This window comes from Trachemys scripta, chromosome 8 (assembly GCF_013100865.1).
Source record: "Trachemys scripta elegans isolate TJP31775 chromosome 8, CAS_Tse_1.0, whole genome shotgun sequence".
Taxonomy (NCBI): domain Eukaryota; kingdom Metazoa; phylum Chordata; order Testudines; family Emydidae; genus Trachemys; species Trachemys scripta.
In genome coordinates this window covers 29,154,775-29,172,598 of record NC_048305.1, presented here as the reverse complement: position 1 = coordinate 29,172,598, position 17,824 = coordinate 29,154,775, and the positions used below count along the sequence as shown (strand labels likewise).

General features: G+C 39.5%; 1 protein-coding gene across 2 annotated transcripts in view; it reads left to right on the top strand.

Annotated features, from left to right (window-relative positions):
* The window catches only part of SLIT3 (slit guidance ligand 3), a 780,962-nt gene that overhangs the window by 557,429 nt on the left and 205,709 nt on the right, over positions 1 to 17,824 (top strand). For both annotated transcript variants that reach the window (XM_034778698.1, XM_034778699.1), the window contains 2 exons: positions 13,798 to 13,941; positions 16,752 to 16,915. In XM_034778698.1, the coding sequence (XP_034634589.1) occupies positions 13,798 to 13,941; positions 16,752 to 16,915 (308 nt within the window). The remainder of the gene's footprint in view (positions 1 to 13,797; positions 13,942 to 16,751; positions 16,916 to 17,824) is intronic.

Sequence of the window (17,824 nt, the reverse complement as noted above, 5' to 3'; positions counted from 1 at the left end):
GCAAGTGGGACCTCTCTTCTTGGACTGTATCAAGCTCAAACTAGTCATGTTCTGAACTTCTTGTAGCCCAAATAGTAAAGATTCTGGGTGGTTGTTCTTTACCCTCAACTTCTTTCATGGAAGTGATGATCATGTTCTTTTACTCAGTTTATCAGGCTGTATCAAGTGCCTCTCGGGGTTTTAGTGGACTAAGATTTTCCTGTTGCGAGGTATACTATTTTCCAGGAAGGAGAACTGGAGTGTGAATTCATTAGTGACCTGTAACTTGCATTTCCAGTTTGTGGCAACAATCTATAGAAGGAGAACGCAGCTGTAGAACAGCATTTGCTTTATTAGCATTGCATGTCTGACAGGTATATGAATATTACAGAAATGGAAAGTGCCTCAGTTGGAGATGGATGTTTTCATGTAAACATTAGCCACAGTCAGTTTTACTACCTTTCCAGGAGGCTTTAAACTATTCTTGGTCTGTCTGGAGGCTGGAATAAAATGAAAGCAACTTAGTCATCTGTCTTTCAATTTTCTTGGAACATGGACAAGACCTTTCAAGAACTCCTGAGTTTCCCAAATAACATGCCAATCACAATGCAGTAGGTAAAACTTAACACCCCATGGCTCGTTCTTTCTCTGCAGCAGTTTGACACATACGCTTGATGACTACGGTACTCTGCTTATCCCCTCATGGCTAAATCTGCAACACCATCCTGCAGCGAAACAAAGCTATGATTCAAATGATTCATGCCAATGAATTGTGGATAATGCACACAGAGTCTAACTGTCCTTTTCACTTCTGAACAATGCACTTTAAGCAGCCATATTAAAACAAACATTTCCAGACCGTTTTTATTGCTGTCAAACACCACATGCTTTGAGGTATCTTCGTCCCTGGAGCCAAAAGGATATCATAACATTTTCTGTTTAAAGAGATTAGGTACCTAGGTAGGGAATGTAATCTGGTTTATCAAGTGTCTAACATGTATCAGTTTTCAATAAACCTTGTTCCTTAAGGAAATTTGCCTTGCACTGTCACTGGTCATACTAGTGCTGTGATGTGTTGATCTTAAATCTTGAGAGATTGATCTCACTAAGGCCAATTGGACAATTATGCACAGGAAAAGTTTTCCAGGGTGGTTTCTGTTCTTTTGTATCTAGCCCTGTACTTACTCTTTCCATATGCTGGTGTGCTGGAGAGCTTGTTACCTGGAAAATGATGGGCTTCTTGTAGCTTCACCTCCATAACAATCCTCAAGAAGCTTACGGTTCTCTTCTCATTTTATATATGTATGTAATTTCAGTGAGCTTCAGAGTTAAATGTGTGCATTGAAGGGGGAGTGAGCTATAAATATACCAATGCCTGTAGACTGAAGTATAAACAGATAAAACACATTTTAAAGGTGTTCCAGAATTAGAGATGGGCTCAAGCCAAAACCCCGGTTCCAACCCACTAATTTGAGTGATGTGTGGTGTTAACTACTAACATTCTGTGTCTATTCAAAATACAATTATACAGAGTGAGAAATTACACTGACATTTGAAAACTTGTGCAAATGAACACTCTTCCCAAGCCTTTTCCTTCTAAAAGCCAATCAAACTTTTGTTTAGTTAACGCTTATTGCTTTTCATTTTCCTCTGCTTCTGTGTTGTGGGTTTTGCCTGGTAATGAGATTTCTGGTACTTCCACAAGAGATGCTATTATCACAACATCTCCAGCCCAGTTTTGCACCACCAAGCCATTCAGACCACTTAGAGAAGCTCCAGAGAGGGTTGGGTGAGGTTATGTGTCAGTTTTAGCCTGTGAGTTGATTTATAATTCTAGATGAGTGCCACATGGAATTCAGTTATCGCACAGCGTTTCCACCAAATTCTCGATGCTTAGCCATTGGATTTGAGTTAGTTAGAATCTGAAGCTCAAAGAGAATGTAGAGAGGTGCTAACCCACCTAAGGTGATGTAAGGCAGAAAAGTTCTCACAATCTCTCTGCAAACTTGAAAGCACCAAGCTCTGCACCACTGTGTCCAGCACCTCCAATATAATCTTTGAAGTAACATATCTTTATTAGTTTTAACCAGTGCTACAAAATTATATATAAAAATAACAAAACCTGTGAGCAAACAATATTTTTCCATAACAATATTTTTCCTTCATTGCACACCATTCATTGCTTACCCCCAACACTCCCTAGTGACCTCATGTTACCTATCATCAGCACACCTGTATTTCTCTTCCGATAAAAGATAAATTCTTCCTATCCCATGAAATTCTTCTGTTTAGTCATTTAGTCTTATAAATAAGGTGCCTGGATGAAGCAATTTCTGCCAAGCTGACATCCCAGTCTTTTAAAACTAGGACCCTAGAGCTTTTCCACTTTCTAAGCACCAATTTCTGTTCACAACTAGATGCAGTTGCAGTCCAGTCTTCAAAACATTCTGTACTCCCATGGTATTAATGAAAAATCATTTAAAATGAATTTGCACTCTCTTGCTCTTGAAAATACTTAACTGTCTTTCAAACCAGTGAGGGTTTTCTGTGTGCATGCGTGCGTGGGTCCATGTGCCTTCTTGCCTGGATCAGTTTTTTTAACTGTTTCAGAACACACAATAAATGTTCAGTACACTTCTGACTGAGCAAATGCATCCGAACTGTTGGACTTAAGCCACTTGTATTTCTGAATGAATCTGGGTCAATGTCATGATTTTGCATTTTTAAAAGAATAATTTATGGTTTCTACTTTATTTTGCTTTGAATTGAGCAAACCCAGAACAAAGCAAAATTCAATGGTTATGAATCAAAACCAAATAAAAATATGTGTATTCCACACCGCCTTTATTCCAATCCCTCTGAAAAGCGGGGATGTTTTTGTTTTCTTTTGAAAAAGCTATGCAGACCATGCACTTGTGTTCTCACTGCAAATTAAACAAGCTTGGAAGCACTGCAGGGGATAGTGATGTTCCATTAAGATGCTCTGTATCTCAGGTTAAATGGTTACATTAGAAACAGGCAGACTCAGTGAATGCAATATGGTGTTTGACTGAGCAGATGTTTGTATAGGTCTAAAATTTGTCAGATTTTCTTGTGCTTTATTTGGATTGTTGTATCTCCTACATAAACAGCATCTGCTTGAAAGCCATGTAAGATTTTCATTTACTAAATTCTGTGAGGAACCTATACCTTGGAGAAGCTGTGGTCCTAGAAGGCATTGAGCATTTCCCAGAATCCAGTCCTTTACTGGGAGTTGAGGGAGCTGAGTACCTTGTGAGTTTGGGCCTTACTGGACACCTTACAAACTGGAACATTTCGCTTTACAGTGTATCCTGTCACTTCTAAACAAAGGATTGCTTACCGTGGCACCAATCACAGCATTTTACTTATGGAACAAGTGACCATCTTCAATTCTTAGCAGGATCACATGGGACACTTTTGTCTTGTTGTCTGGGGAGAACAGGAGGACTATCAGATCAGTGTCTAATCCAGAGTAGAGAAGAAGGTTCTCTGTATAGATCTGTATAATAAGCTTTAAAATTATTTTCAGGCTGCTTGTAGTGTTTTTTTTCCCTTTCAAGCTTTCTGTGTTTATGTTACTCTTGTGGTAATATTACAAACTTAGCTGATGTGTTATGTGGCTATACATCAGCTATGATCTCATTAGCTTTCATAAGCTGAACAGGGTCAGTATCTAAATTGGAGAACCTATCAGGAAGCCCAGGGGCTGTGACAAGAGGTGTTGGTAATTCAACTGCTCTCTTTCCTCACAGTCACAAATACCCCAGCATAGTGTTAGTCATCGTTCAACTTGAGCTGCCATCTTTTGGAGGAGAAGTAAAACTGAAGTGTTTAAAATCTGTCATAGTCAAAAATGTTACACTGCACCATGATTAAATTCCAACATGAATAATTAAATTGTACCTTTTGGAATTTCCCTTTTTAATTTCCACTGGAACAATTCTTTGTCTTCACCTCCTTGTCTAAACCGCTGAGAAAAACTGATAATGAATTAGCTCTTGGCATTGTCAGCTGAATCCTGGCAGAAATATTGGTGGTCAGTCATAATATGGAAAAAGATATACATCAGTGTTTTTTTAAATATATTGAGGCAGATGACAGGTAGCAAGCTTTGTGCTCTTGATATCAGACTGCTAGGAGCCTTCTTCATCTTCCATAGCACGCTAATCACAGTTTTGTAATATCTTTTATTGGTAGTTATGCCAACTACTGGTAATGACAAGCACTTTTTTTTCTTCTAACTGTATCATAGTGATGCATATTAAGAGTTCATTTCTGGGGAGGGGGAATTCTTTTCAAATCTTAGCCTTTTCCACCCCATTTTACTACAAAGAGGATTATACTGGCTTAAGTCTGGAAAGAGTGTAGGTCTTTCAGTGCTTAGTTTTTGTTGGAAATAATGACATTTAATTTCTCATTGCTTTCTCAACTAATCTGTAATATAGTCTCTTCAGTGAAATCCACTGATACGTTAATACTTTGATGCCAGATAAACAAATGGCATTAGATGTATTCCATCTTTCTCAGAGGGAGAGTCTTTTTAGCTCAGGACATCAATATTTGCAATACCTTTCAAGAGGAGAATACTTTCAGGAAAAAATATACAATTTGGATACAAACAGTTGGTGGCCATATTTCAGATTGATCACAGCAGCATTTGGCAAGCTCCACCTAGATAGAAATTGTAAAGGTGTCAAAATACTGTATATAGACACCCTTGTGGCCACAGCTATCTGTATTGAATACCACTCTACGCTAACTTCTGGCTTTAAAGAGGATGTAACCAGCTAGTTGAGTATCCAACACCTTTACAAACATTAATTAAGCCTCACATCACCCTTGAGATATGGGTGAGTAAAAATGGTTGTGGTTTGCTCTATGATAGAGCAAGTCAATAGAACCCGAGTCCTGATTCCCAGTGTCTTGATGCAGCTTCCCTTCTTAGGGTATGACTACACTGTAGTTAAAAACCCATGGCTGACCCTTGCCAGCTAGCTTGGTCTGAAGGGCTGTTTAATTGCAATGTAGATGTTTGGACTTGGGCTGGAACCCAGGCTGTAGGATCTTGCGAGGTGGGAGGGTCCCAGGGATCAGGCTGCAGGTGCACCAGAACATCTACACCACAGTTAAATAGCCCAACAGCCCAAGCTCTGTGACCCTGAGTCAGCTGACACAGGTTTGCAGTGTAGACATATCTTAATATCTCCCACACAGGGACTTTGAATGTAGGTGAAGCCTTTTGCTGTAGGTATTTAATAAGAGTTGTGCACATTTGATTTGAATTCTACTGATATCCATGCAAATAACTTCAGTCACCTACCTCCTTACAAATCTCCTATGTATTTTAAGCCTGCTCTTTCCCATCATGTTCTGATTTTCCCCAAAGAAGTCCCTAAACAGCCCCATCGGTCAAGTGACAGAATATTGGCTGTTTTAATTCTAACTGTATTGTCATTGTTATCATAATACAAAGCTAACTAAAAGGAGGAAGAAATAGCTTCACAGTGGCTCTGTGCAGCTTTTCTCCCCTTTGCTTTCCCTCAGCTTATTAATGTACTTAGAATGATTTCTGATCCATCCACTAGCAACAGAGAGCAACCTGCAGTCTTCCGAGTACATTAAGGTTGCTAGGCTGCTGTTTCAAACTTTGAGTTATATAGTTATTTGCTGATAGTTTGATTACTTGTCTTCACTGAGCAGAAAATAAAAATGCTATTGGGGTGAAAGCCTCATCAGCATTCCTCTTTACTCTTAAAAAAACAATTATTTTCAATCATTTTGTTTTGGAAGTTCAAAATATTATTTAAATGTTAATTACTTGACACTGTGCTTGTGTATATAATTCAATTGGGAGACCATCTTAATTATGTAGATGGAACTTATGAACATCTGATACCATTACTGTGCCAGCTCAGTACACTTTCTTTCAAAGGACTTAGCTGAAACACATTATTATTACGGCGTGCCTGGACGAATTCGCTCTTTCAGGTAACACGATCATAGTATTGTAATAGAGTTGTGTACTGCTCAGGGCTTTTAACAGAGTGCAACCCATAGGTCTTTAGTCACTTTCCCTTATACTATGGAGATATGGGCTCTTAGACTTCTGAGTGATCTTTTCCACACTTTTTTAACATATCCAGATGGATGAAAACAGAGAGCTGAGTTAATAATCCATCATCCCTCTAAGTAGCATGTGGTTTTATTTCTTCTTGAATTTTTAACTTATCTTTGAATGCTGTACCACATGTGTATAAATCACATCCGATTAGGCTGATAACACAATGAGAAAAATTAGTGGAAATTACTTTCACCATAATTTGTTGCAAGAGAAATATTGGTAAGGTCCTGCTAAGATAAGGCTGCAAAATACTCTGCTAACCATCCCCTCTTTCAAAAACACTCTAAACAGAATGAAACTCTTGTCATTTTTTTGAGCACCGTTTTTAAAAGGTGCAGTGTCTAAACAGAATCCATTTTTCTGCTTGTTGAGGTAGCTGGCTTTCTCATCTATAATATTTTAGAGGAATTGAGATCAGTATTTATTTCATGGGTTTACCTAATGCACATGTTTGATGTAATGGTTTGTGCCAGGATCTTAACAGGATAAAACAGGACATTTACATGGATTAAAACAATATCCAAAGTTGTTATAATAGGAGTAAAGTGTAATTAAGAGCTTTGGAAGGGATATAAACCTTCATCCTTCAGGGCATAAGTCAACTTCTAACTAAAGGGGGGTTGGAAGAAACTTTCCTGAAGGGTAGTCCATTCCATACATGCCTACTTCATGGTTCATTTATGTTATTTAATACAGCATAATATAATCACTGAAATATTTGTGATTTATCTTATCATTTATCATATCTTATCAGCTGCTAAATAGTACTGATTCAACCATCTTATCTTCTTTACTAGATACAATTATCTCCTGTTTGTCATCAGTGTCCAACTGGATTATTACAACAGTAATGCAGTAATAATAACAATAATACATAATAATTACAATAATTAAAACAATACAAAAATGAAAAAAATCTAAACTAAGTGCAGAAATCTGAAAAAAAAAAGTCCAGTATTTTCCTAAATGAAAATTTTCTTAAAAAAAAATTTTTTGGGTGGGAATTTTCATCAAAATTTACACATTTTCTAAATGTTTTGAATTTTAAAAACTGACATTTTCTGTCAGAAATGTTTTGACAAAAAAATTCCAACCTGCTCTACCTCTAAGTTTTTTCTGTATCTGTCCTGTGTAGTTTCAGGTACTAGAGGTATATTTCATGGGTACTATATATCCTCTACAGAACAGCAACTGTTGGTTACAGAAGTATGGTGTGAATTAACTGAGTTCCCAGTTCTAATTGGTTATGTCAGTTCTCATTCTAGTTCACATAAACAAGTCCCTTTTTTCATTACTTTCTGTTATCCTTAAAGTAGGAAGTATACCTATATATCTTGGGTGTATATATAGACTCAATCGCTCCAGATTTGTATTTCTGTAGTACCTCTCACAGCAGTGTTACCTCTCACAGTGTTGTTTCTGGTTGTATTACTGCAAATAGTGGCAAATATTTACCAGGAAAGTGTCAAACTCTGTAAATTCTGGTTTCTAATACTGGGGATGTTCATGATTTGCTCAGAATGGGTGTTTGAGTTTTTCTTACTCCTCCTTTCCTAATTGTTTGCCATTATTTATTTAAATGCTGACTTTATAGTTAACACACAGTTACTTTTAAAATGCCTCAGGGACAGTTCTGAAAACCATTTTGTTTTGAGATATTTCTGTATGTACGATACTTATATGATCAGTAAGTCTCTTACTCTGCTCTTGTACCTGTTGCCTGTTTCCTATGAGACTATAGTAGTCTATTAAGGATATCTTCTTTCCCTTTTGTTATAAATACCCCGCTACCTTGATATAACGCGGCCCGATATAACATGAATTCGGATATAACGCGGTAAAGCAGTGCTCCGGGGGAGGGGGGGGGCTGCACACTACAGTGGATCAAAGCAAGTTCAATATAACGCGGTAAGATTTTTTGGCTCCCGAGGACAGCATTATATCGAGGTAGACGTGTATGACATTATAAATATTGTTGTGTATAGTTTTTAGACCTCAGGTGAGGGATGTGCAGCATGGAAGGGCCACCACTCTTTAAATTCCTATTGTCGTGCATCTTGTTTAGCCACCCATAGGCATGAGCTAGTAGTGCCACCACTGGCAAGAAATATCAAAACACATTTTGTATTGCATTTTCCTAAAGTTCTACTTGTGTTACTTACTGGTAAAATTCAGCCACTCAATGAGTCTCTCAGTCTTGGGCGTAGAAGTTCTGCTGTATCTCTCTCTCTCTGTTAAATTATTTCCTTGATTGGTGGGTTGGGTGCACTCTATTGAGCAATCACTCCTCTGTCAGGGTGTGGTTCACAGAAAATGGTTTATTTTATTCCAAGAATTGGGAGTACTTACTCTAAAATAGTTTGTTCCCAGTGCTGCTACTGTTGTATCTCGTGTTCAGTGCCTCTTCTGCTGTTGTTGCCATAGTACATGGTGTGAACTGAAGGGCATGGTTTATATCTGCACACATTAAAGCGAGATAATAATTTCAGTCATTAAAAACAGAGCTAGTGGTGCATAATATCAGAAAATGCTTCCTTCAGATGCATAATGCAGGAACTCTGGAAGCTGATTCTGATTCAAACTGTGGTGCACAATCCTGTACAGGCATGTGTGAAGATTAAGTAACATTTTGGCTTCAAATAAAAAATATCCCTTCAGATACTCAAATCCAGAGCGGAAGTCAGAGATCCTGTTAATGTGATCAGTATGGGGCTGGAAATGGAAATGAGAGAGAGATTGCATTATAATGTGGGGTTACATTTCTGGATAGTGGATAAAAGGGTATCAAAAGCAGCACCATAAATCACTGGCAACAGCTACTGGGAATGTTAGAGGGTTGTTGGAGAGATCCAGAGAGAGCTGGAGGAACAGCAGAAAAGGAGGCACAATGGAGAAGATTTCCAATTTGGATGTGAAGTCAAATCTATCCTCCAAGCCCAAAGGGAAGGAATTTGCATGTGCCGCTGTAATCTCATACGGCATCAGTACTACTTTTTCTTCTTCAACACTTAGCTGAATGGTTGGCCGTAGTGATTGTTCACCATTTGGTCCTTTCCTATGTGGTAGCAAGGCTAGACAGTCCAAGAGTCCAACATCGGAACAGACTTGACACACCCATGTAACAGGGGGTTTGCCTCCGGGTCCCCTCCATCCTCGGTTGGTGGAATTTTATCCCGGATGTTACAAGCCACCTGGAGACCGGCATTTGCTGGAATGTCTTGTGGCATTCTTGTGACATGTCCGAAAAGCGTAAGATGCTGTTTGTGGACAGTGGCCCCAGTAATCTGTAGATCGGAGCAACCGTAAACATCTGCATTACAAATGAAGTTGTTCCACTTTATGCCCAGTGTACAATTTTGGCATTTTGTATGGAATTGCCCAGTCTGAGTGCCATAGTGTCCATGTTTCACAACCATACAGCAGTACGGAGAGGATACAGCTGAAATAGATCCTGAACTTGATGGTTGTGCCGAGATGATGTTGATTCCATATTCATTGTAAAAGACCCATGGCAGATACTGTGATGCCAATCCGGTGAAGAACCCCCATGTGAGGAACTGGTGAGTACAGATCCCAAAAAGCAAAAGCTGGAGACTGCTTTGACAGTTTCATTAGTCAAAGAGATTGTGGTCATGGGTGGACCTGATCCCTAGATTTTACAGCTTTGTCTTTGACCACGAAACATGGAGGCCAACCTTAGCTGACTCCTCCTCCATTTGCTGGAGTGCCTTGCAAAACCTGTCAGGGCTCTGTAGTAGAAGAACGACGTCATCCACATAATCAAGGTCTGAGAGCGAGAGATCACCCAGTGGTTGAGACGCCTACGCCCTTTAAGGCCTTCCAGAGCATGACTCAGTTAGCTGAATCAAACAGAGCTTTAAGATTGACATCCGCCACGTGCAGGGGCTACTTGAACTCATGATGTATCTCTGACAGCAAGCGGAGGGCCAAAATGGCCTGTTCCTCGTAAAGCCTGACTGTTGGGGGCAATGCTTCTGATGCAGCAGGGCTCCAAACGCACCAGCAGAACATGCACAAACATCTTCCCTAGCATGGACAACAAGATGATTGTCCTGTAGCTCTTACATTCACTGCACAGTCCTTTACCCTTATAAAGTGAGATTACATTACTGTCCTTCCAGGCAGTTGGCAGTTCCAGTTTTCCACACCAGGCAAAAGACAGCCAGAAGTGATTCTACTACAGGGCCAATAGCACATTTTAGCTGCTCTGAGGGAATGCCATCAGCACTGGCTGTGCATTGTTTTTCAGTTTGCGGATGGTGCGCTTTACTTCATCCAACATTGGTGCATCAGTACAAATCATCCAGCTCTGAGCAAGTGACAGCTGGAGGATGGTTCGGGGCACTGTGATCAGTACTACGATGTGTTTTTAATATGATCATGGGACAGTCCTCTTGAAACACAGCAGTTAGTGAATTTTACATTAAAAGAGGGAAATAACAAATGGGGATAGTAGATAAGAAGAGAGGTGATAGCTGAAGGGCTCATAAGTGCCTGTTTGGGGGAACAGCTCAAAACCTAGCCTCTTTGTATGATGCCTTCTATAATGTGTTGACCTGTGTTTCATAAAGAGATGAAGTATCAGTTTGAGAGAGAGAGACATGTACTGCATGAGAACTCAGAGATAATGGTGATTACTTTGTCTTGGACACAGTGAAAATCATAAGAACAAGTCATTAACTGATGATCTGGATGCCTGCTGTTGAAGCAAACCTTCAGCATGCCTAATACACTGGAGGAATTATTCAAGTGTCCTAATGTGAAAATTACTCTGTAGTACAGCTAGGGTCAGTAAGATTTTAGGTTACATGCCACATAATCACCAGTCACAGAATTTTAAGCTGCCCAGGGGGCAGGGTGCTCTTGTAAGCCCCGTATTTGAGGCAACGGTTTCAGTTCTGTAAAATGCTGTAAGCTGTTTGTTCAAGCAAGAGCTGCCCACATTTATCCCTCATTGCCCTCTATTGGACCTTATCCCATGATAGACCAGTAGCCTGCTGCACGGCATCATGAAGAAAATCCAGGTGAATTCATATTGATTTTTTTTCCTCCTTGGTTAAGCAGGGAAGCTGTATTCTGACACATTATTACATCAAAGATCTATACACTGTAAATCCTTGAGAAAAGGACCCTCTGTTTCCAAGTATTACAACTGAGTATTTACTAGCACAACTATTGTTACACTTTAGTGCAATATCTGGGGCACCCCCCAAATAAAATGGGGAGTACAGAGTAGTGATGGCCTTAATTTGTATGAAAGACTTCTTGTAGTTGAAAGGTAGGATAGCACTAAGAAAGCTCTGCATGGCATGCTTTGTTGGAGAAAGAGAGCAGCAAGACATGACCCTAGCTGGCATGTGCTTCTACCTGACAGAATGTGCCCTATTGTCCTTAGGGCTAGAGGTGCAAGCTAGTGCAGGAGACAATACTCCTGTGTAATACACCCTCAAGTGTTATTTAAGATTTCATGCTAGTTTGCTCAGGAAGCAAAGATACCTTTCTCCCTGCAAACACAATCCTATTACTATTATTGAGGCAGGACACAGAAGCAGCAATCAGATTCAGGTCCCATTGCAACAGACTTTCACCCTTACTGTTTCAGTCTTACCAACTCGAATAAGATTTCCTTTTTAAAAAGTTGTTGCCTGGTGAAAGTCCATTGTCAGTTTCAGAAAGCTCAAAGATAGTTAAGGATTTTATGGATAACTTTGGTGGATCACTGAAGTTAAATGGAGAGGTCAGTTTCATATATGTTTGATGACAGATTTACTGAATCGTTTCAATGAAGATAAGCATCCCTTCAAAAAATAAAATACTATAGAATTCTTTAGGTAAACAACTCTGGGGAAAAAGCTTTAGCCAAGACACTTCAGAGGTCCTGAAGAAACATAAGCCACTTCAGAAACTACAGTAGAACACAAAAAAGATGATGTCTAGATTGGTGCGAGGTCTTAAATTTGTAGGCCACAATCTTGAATATGGCTCAGGTTGGTAGTACTTGAAAGTTGTGCCTGAATGGGCAATGAAGACTGCACTCCCTTATTACTGGTGAAGATTGTCCATACATGTCGGAGTTGATGGGACCATGACTGGGTGGTAGGGGAAAGCTTTCCTTGGTGCTATCCATTCAGTATTGATTTTCTGGATGAATGGACTAAATCTGGATTATTATGTGTCCTCTGTGCAGATGTGCAAGGTGGGAGAGGCACTGAGATGCCTTCTTCTGTACTATTCCCCTTGCACACCTGCACAGGAGACTGACATAACTGAAGTGGAGAAGGCAGGCACTATGGTTGTTTGTACTATTCACTCAAAGGGGTGAGTGAACCTGCACCTCATAAGGGTTGTGAAACTCCCATTCTGACATGTGTTCCCCAAAGCCTCTGGAGAAATCTTGGCTGAGCTGGTCAGAATTCTTCCTGAAACTCCCACTGCTACATGGCCTCTCTCACCCTTCTGCACTAATGTGGCCAGTAGCTGAAAGCTACAGTCTGGCCCCAAAATGATCATTCCACTTAGTTAATGCTGGTGGATAAGCTGTGAAACTAGAAGCGATGAGACTTAAATAAGGTTCATATTACATTTATTTATTATGTTACTAATGTACATTTTTGGCAATGATTATTTGCTTGGCACTGTATAGTACACACATATAGATAATCCCTTGGAGTTTACAGCCCATAGACAGAACATAGATTGATGGGATGTACAAGGTAATAGAGAAGTGTGATTGAATTTGTTGTTTCTTATCTCTTTATGGTCATCATAGAAACCATGTTGCTTGTGATATCTATGGACTACACTAAATGTAAAGGGTCTATCTTTGCATATCATTGCAAGCCAGCATTAAATAGCTCAGGGTCTATGGAAGCTAAATGGAATATTCTCCTATAATAATACTTCGTATGCAATTATGTACGGTGAACTGCCAGTCTGTGTCCCTCATGTAAGCGTGCCCTGAGTGAAGTGTTCAAATTCACCCCATTCCAGGGTTTTGGCTTTATTAGTAACTCAACCTGTAACAGGCATAACTGTCAAAAGAGCTTGGCTCTCCCTAGATTTTTGTTCCAGAATCTACTGCCCTAGTTTCCTGTCCCTCAGGAGACTCTCTCTCTTCTTCTGTTCTCTGATAAAACTAACTAGCCACAACATCTGCAATGAGGTGGTCAGAACTTCAGCAGCTTCATGCAGGGTTCAAACTCCTGCTGACTAGGGGTTAAAAGAAGTGCCCTGTCTGCCTCTTACAGTGGACTTCCATACAATAGCCACTGTGTGGAGGAGGGCAACTATTTGATCATCTCTTTGTGTAAATTATATAACCATTATTAAGGCGCAAGCTCTCTCCATGACCCCTATGCAATATTCCTCTGGAATTATCTTGTACAACTTATGTGCACAAAAATATATTTGCAGGACTTTTTTTTTTGCTTATCTAGCTCTGTTATACCCATGTCTGTATATGTCCCTCAGTTTGATAGCTCTAATGGTGACTGTAGGGTTTTTTGCTTTTAAGGTAACAGGCAGACCAAGGACCTTTAATGTAGAATGATTTGGTTTGAGTGGTTTCATTTTTTTTAGGTTAACCCGAAAGTTCAGTCTCTCTTTATCTGGTAATTACAATATTAGTGAATTATAAACCTTTCCTCTGCTTTCAGGCTTCTCAATGCCAATAAGATCAACTGCCTCAGGGTAAACACATTTCAAGATCTTCAGAATCTCAACCTGCTATCTCTTTATGACAACAAACTGCAGACCATCAGCAAGGGGCTCTTTGCACCTCTCCAGTCGATCCAGACTCTGTGAGTACGCAGACACACTACAACTGACAGCTCTTCCCTTTTCCCCAAAGATGTTCCCTATCTTTGCACTGCCTTTGCATCTGGCATTAAGACAATATTGAAGAAACCCAAGGCCAGTAGCTTCTGGTTTTTGGCAGAAATAAAAGAAAAACATGAAAGAAAAGTATAGAATAAATTCAGAACTGCCAAATTCTACAAGGTTCTACCTCTTTTCCAGGGGTCTTATAAATATAATAAATTTATTAATGAATATAAATATTTCATTCGGGGACATTCAGTGGTTTTAAATAGGGAGGATACTGGGCATGTGCATTTGACTCTATGTAGGGTATATGTACAGCAGACTTTTATATTTAAAAATATGTGCATAATGGTTTTCTGTGAGCATATATATTTGTTATTTATCCCTACTGGACGCTGAGACCTGCTGCATAGTTCATAAGAGTTGAAGCTACATTTTAATTGACATTCTAGGCATGCGAGGTAAATGTGTATCACTGTAAGTTATTATTCATTTGGTCCAGGTAAAAATATTAATTTAAAAAAAACAACATGGATCTATTGTGTTTTCTCTGAGTCTTAGTGTGAGAAGATATTAAAGCATTAGGACTAGGAAAGGGGTCAGAAACCCCTTATTTTTCTTGGATACATAAGTATATATCATAACTGATATTTTACAGGATAAAATTTTAGGGGGAGATAGCTCAGTGGTTTGCGCATTGGCCTGCTAAACCCAGGGTTGTGAGTTCAATCTTTGAGGGGGCCACTTAGGGATCTTTCAAGGTCCCTTCCACTTCTAGAAGATAGGATATTTCCATTTAAAAAAAAAAAAAAAAAAGAAAAGATTTTTCATCATAAAGCTGTGAGAACTTCCAAAGAAAGAATAATACTCCTTTCTCAGAGTCTGACTGGCAAACTCATTAAAAAAAGGACCTAAAACTTTGTATGTGTCCGTATGCACACACATAGTGCAAGACAGGCACTGCACTATGTAAATGAATTTTGTGTACGTTTGCTCACCTAAAAGAAAATGTACAATTGTTATTTTTAGCAACAAACAAGCTCAAGAGGCTGGGATCATGAAGATAATTTGCCACAAATATTTGGCCAGCACCTGCTGCACCAATCCAAGCAGACATTAAAATAAATATTTCTGTGATGTATAAATGGATCTGGTTTATATAAAACGTACATGTATGCATAAACCAGTTCGTTTCAGATAAAGCTAAAAGTTTGCTAATATGACTCTGTTGCAAATGCTGGCTGTGCATGAATTCAACAAACCAAGTGAAACGATATTTTTAGAATGTTAAGCTATAAAAGTTACTTCTTGGGTTCCATGTTTTTTCTAGACAGAGCTTGGGGCCATTACTTAGAGTGTACATCAAGCTTTCCTCATTGCTTCACATTGAGACACTTCTCCGTGGGCAGTTTGATGTTGTAGTTGATTTCCAGTTTCTGCCTTTTTTTAAAGCATGGAGCACAGCCTGCCATCACATACTGTTGATTTAGTTTTTGGACCTTCCAGTACTGGAGTGGCTTTACTTTACAGGCTCAATGCAGCAACAATGTTTAGCCTCTTTGGGTAACCTCTGTAAGGAACATTTCCTCCCCCCACCCCCTCTTTACACTCATTTGACTCCACTCTCTCGGGTGCTGCCACCACAACTGGGTGGCATGTTATTTTCATTATATTAAGCCACAACCTCTAAACATACCTGGAACAAGGAAACAAAATAAATTTAGTGTGGATGGAATATGAGCTGGAGAGAAAAATATGCCTAAATACTAGTAGGACCATAACTCTCCAGGAATATGTCCTTATACCTCTGCTCATAAACACAAGTTAACATCTTTCCACATCCAGTTCTCCAACAAATGGACCTTTCATGATTGAGGTCCGCATCCTGCTGCCTTTTGAAGTCAGTGGGAGTTTTGTCATTGATTTCCATGGGAGCAGGCTCAGAGGGAGAGTCCTGACAAACTTTCTTTATTTAATACCTCACTGAGCCCAACAAAGAGGACCAAAACAACTGCAGAAATAATTTTTATCTTAACCTCTGGGAGCCTAAGCGGAGCAGAAGAGGCCTCTACCTGAAATATTTGTAGACAATCTAGAGGAACTTTATCACCGCAATTTGAATGTCTGGTGAAATACCTTTCCAACTAGACTGGTGTATTTCACACAGGCTTTTGCTGAATTATATTAGTCAGGCCCTAGTTTGCATCAGCTGTCTATTCTGAAAAGTTAAAATTTTAGATTGAGGAGAAATCAATGCAAAAAAATTCTATCAGCCCTGAATAGAATATGCAACATTAATTTCACTCTTGAGTGAAGGCCTGTGGCTCATTTGTGGCTTTGCCCACTGATCCAAGGTGCTCTCCTTTACTTATCCAGATTTTTATCCCTAGGAAGCTGAGCTTGTCAATAAAACTTCTTTTGAAACCAGGGCACAAAATGTTCTCTCAAATCAGGTGTTTCTAGAAAGATGTGTTTCTATTACAATACATCATGTCAGGCTTCCAAGTGAAAACACTGGAGACAGAAGATCTGTATCCTTTGAATCAGGCTTTGCTGTATTAATTTTTGCTTCCTCCATGAAAGGACTTGCAGCAGGCTTAATGAGCTACGAAATACGATAGCTCACAGAATTTTCCCATTCATGTGCAGCTCCATGTGGCTTCCGCCAGGCCTGAGTTTTTGGGAGCTTATTCAATTACTCTACTCTTCAGGTTTGCGTTTGTGAAAAACAATGATGGAGTACAGAGTCACAGGTCATTTCTGATTAAACATCCCATCCCTCTTGCAGACATTTAGCTCAGAATCCATTTGTGTGTGACTGCCATTTGAAGTGGCTGGCTGATTACCTGCAGGATAATCCGATAGAAACCAGCGGCGCTCGATGCAGCAGTCCACGTCGCCTTGCCAACAAACGAATCAGCCAGATCAAGAGCAAGAAGTTCCGCTGCTCAGGTAATTCATTTATCCAGGCTGTACTGCACTTTCAATTCAGAAATAAGCAGGTCCAGAGAGCCTGCTAATCAAATCTGCAGGACAGTGTTTGCTATAATGGATACTGTGGAGCATCTTTTAAAATTAAATTTGGGAAATTCAGTTAGTCCTCCAGAAAACCAATTACCTTATGGATTAAAAAAGAGCCCAGTCTGTAGCTTGTCTTTTTTTAAAAAATCCTTGACATTTAATGTTTAAAGAATGCTGGGTTATAAAATGTCTATGAAAACCAGTGGAGATACAGATGAATTCATATGCCAAATGGTGTATTTGGGAAGGGCAGAAACCTGGATGTACATTGGGCCAAATCCTGGCTTGAATGGGAGCTTTGCCTGAGTAAGTACTCAGCAAAAAAAAAAAGTGTGTGTGGGGGGTGAGGGAGGCGCAGGGGAGAGAGAAAGAAAATAACCTTGTGGATTAGGTCCTACGTAAACTGCAAGGAACAATTGTGACCCCCGAGGGGAACAGGAGGAAATAGACCATATGAATTAGCAAGGCTTTACCATCCATAACTAATTTCTGCAGATCCAACCCAGAAGCTCTTACCTTAATTTTTATTCATTCAAGCAAAGCTGCCATTGCAGTCAGTGGATTTTTGTCCTTAGGAAGAAAGGAATCAAAACTGACCTTAGGGTATGGTCCACAGATTTTGTTATTTACTGTATGTGTAATTAGTTGATGATGATGATGAAAATAATCTGAAAAGTAGTATATACAGCTCTTCCTCATCCCCACCACCTCATAAACTGTACTATTAGCTCTTTTTCATCTTCCGGACCAGATGTCAACAAAGGGATATCGCCTTATGCAGCTTAATTTAGCAGACTCCATTTGTTCATGTGTGTGTTGTACTGGTAGCATAGGTTTCAG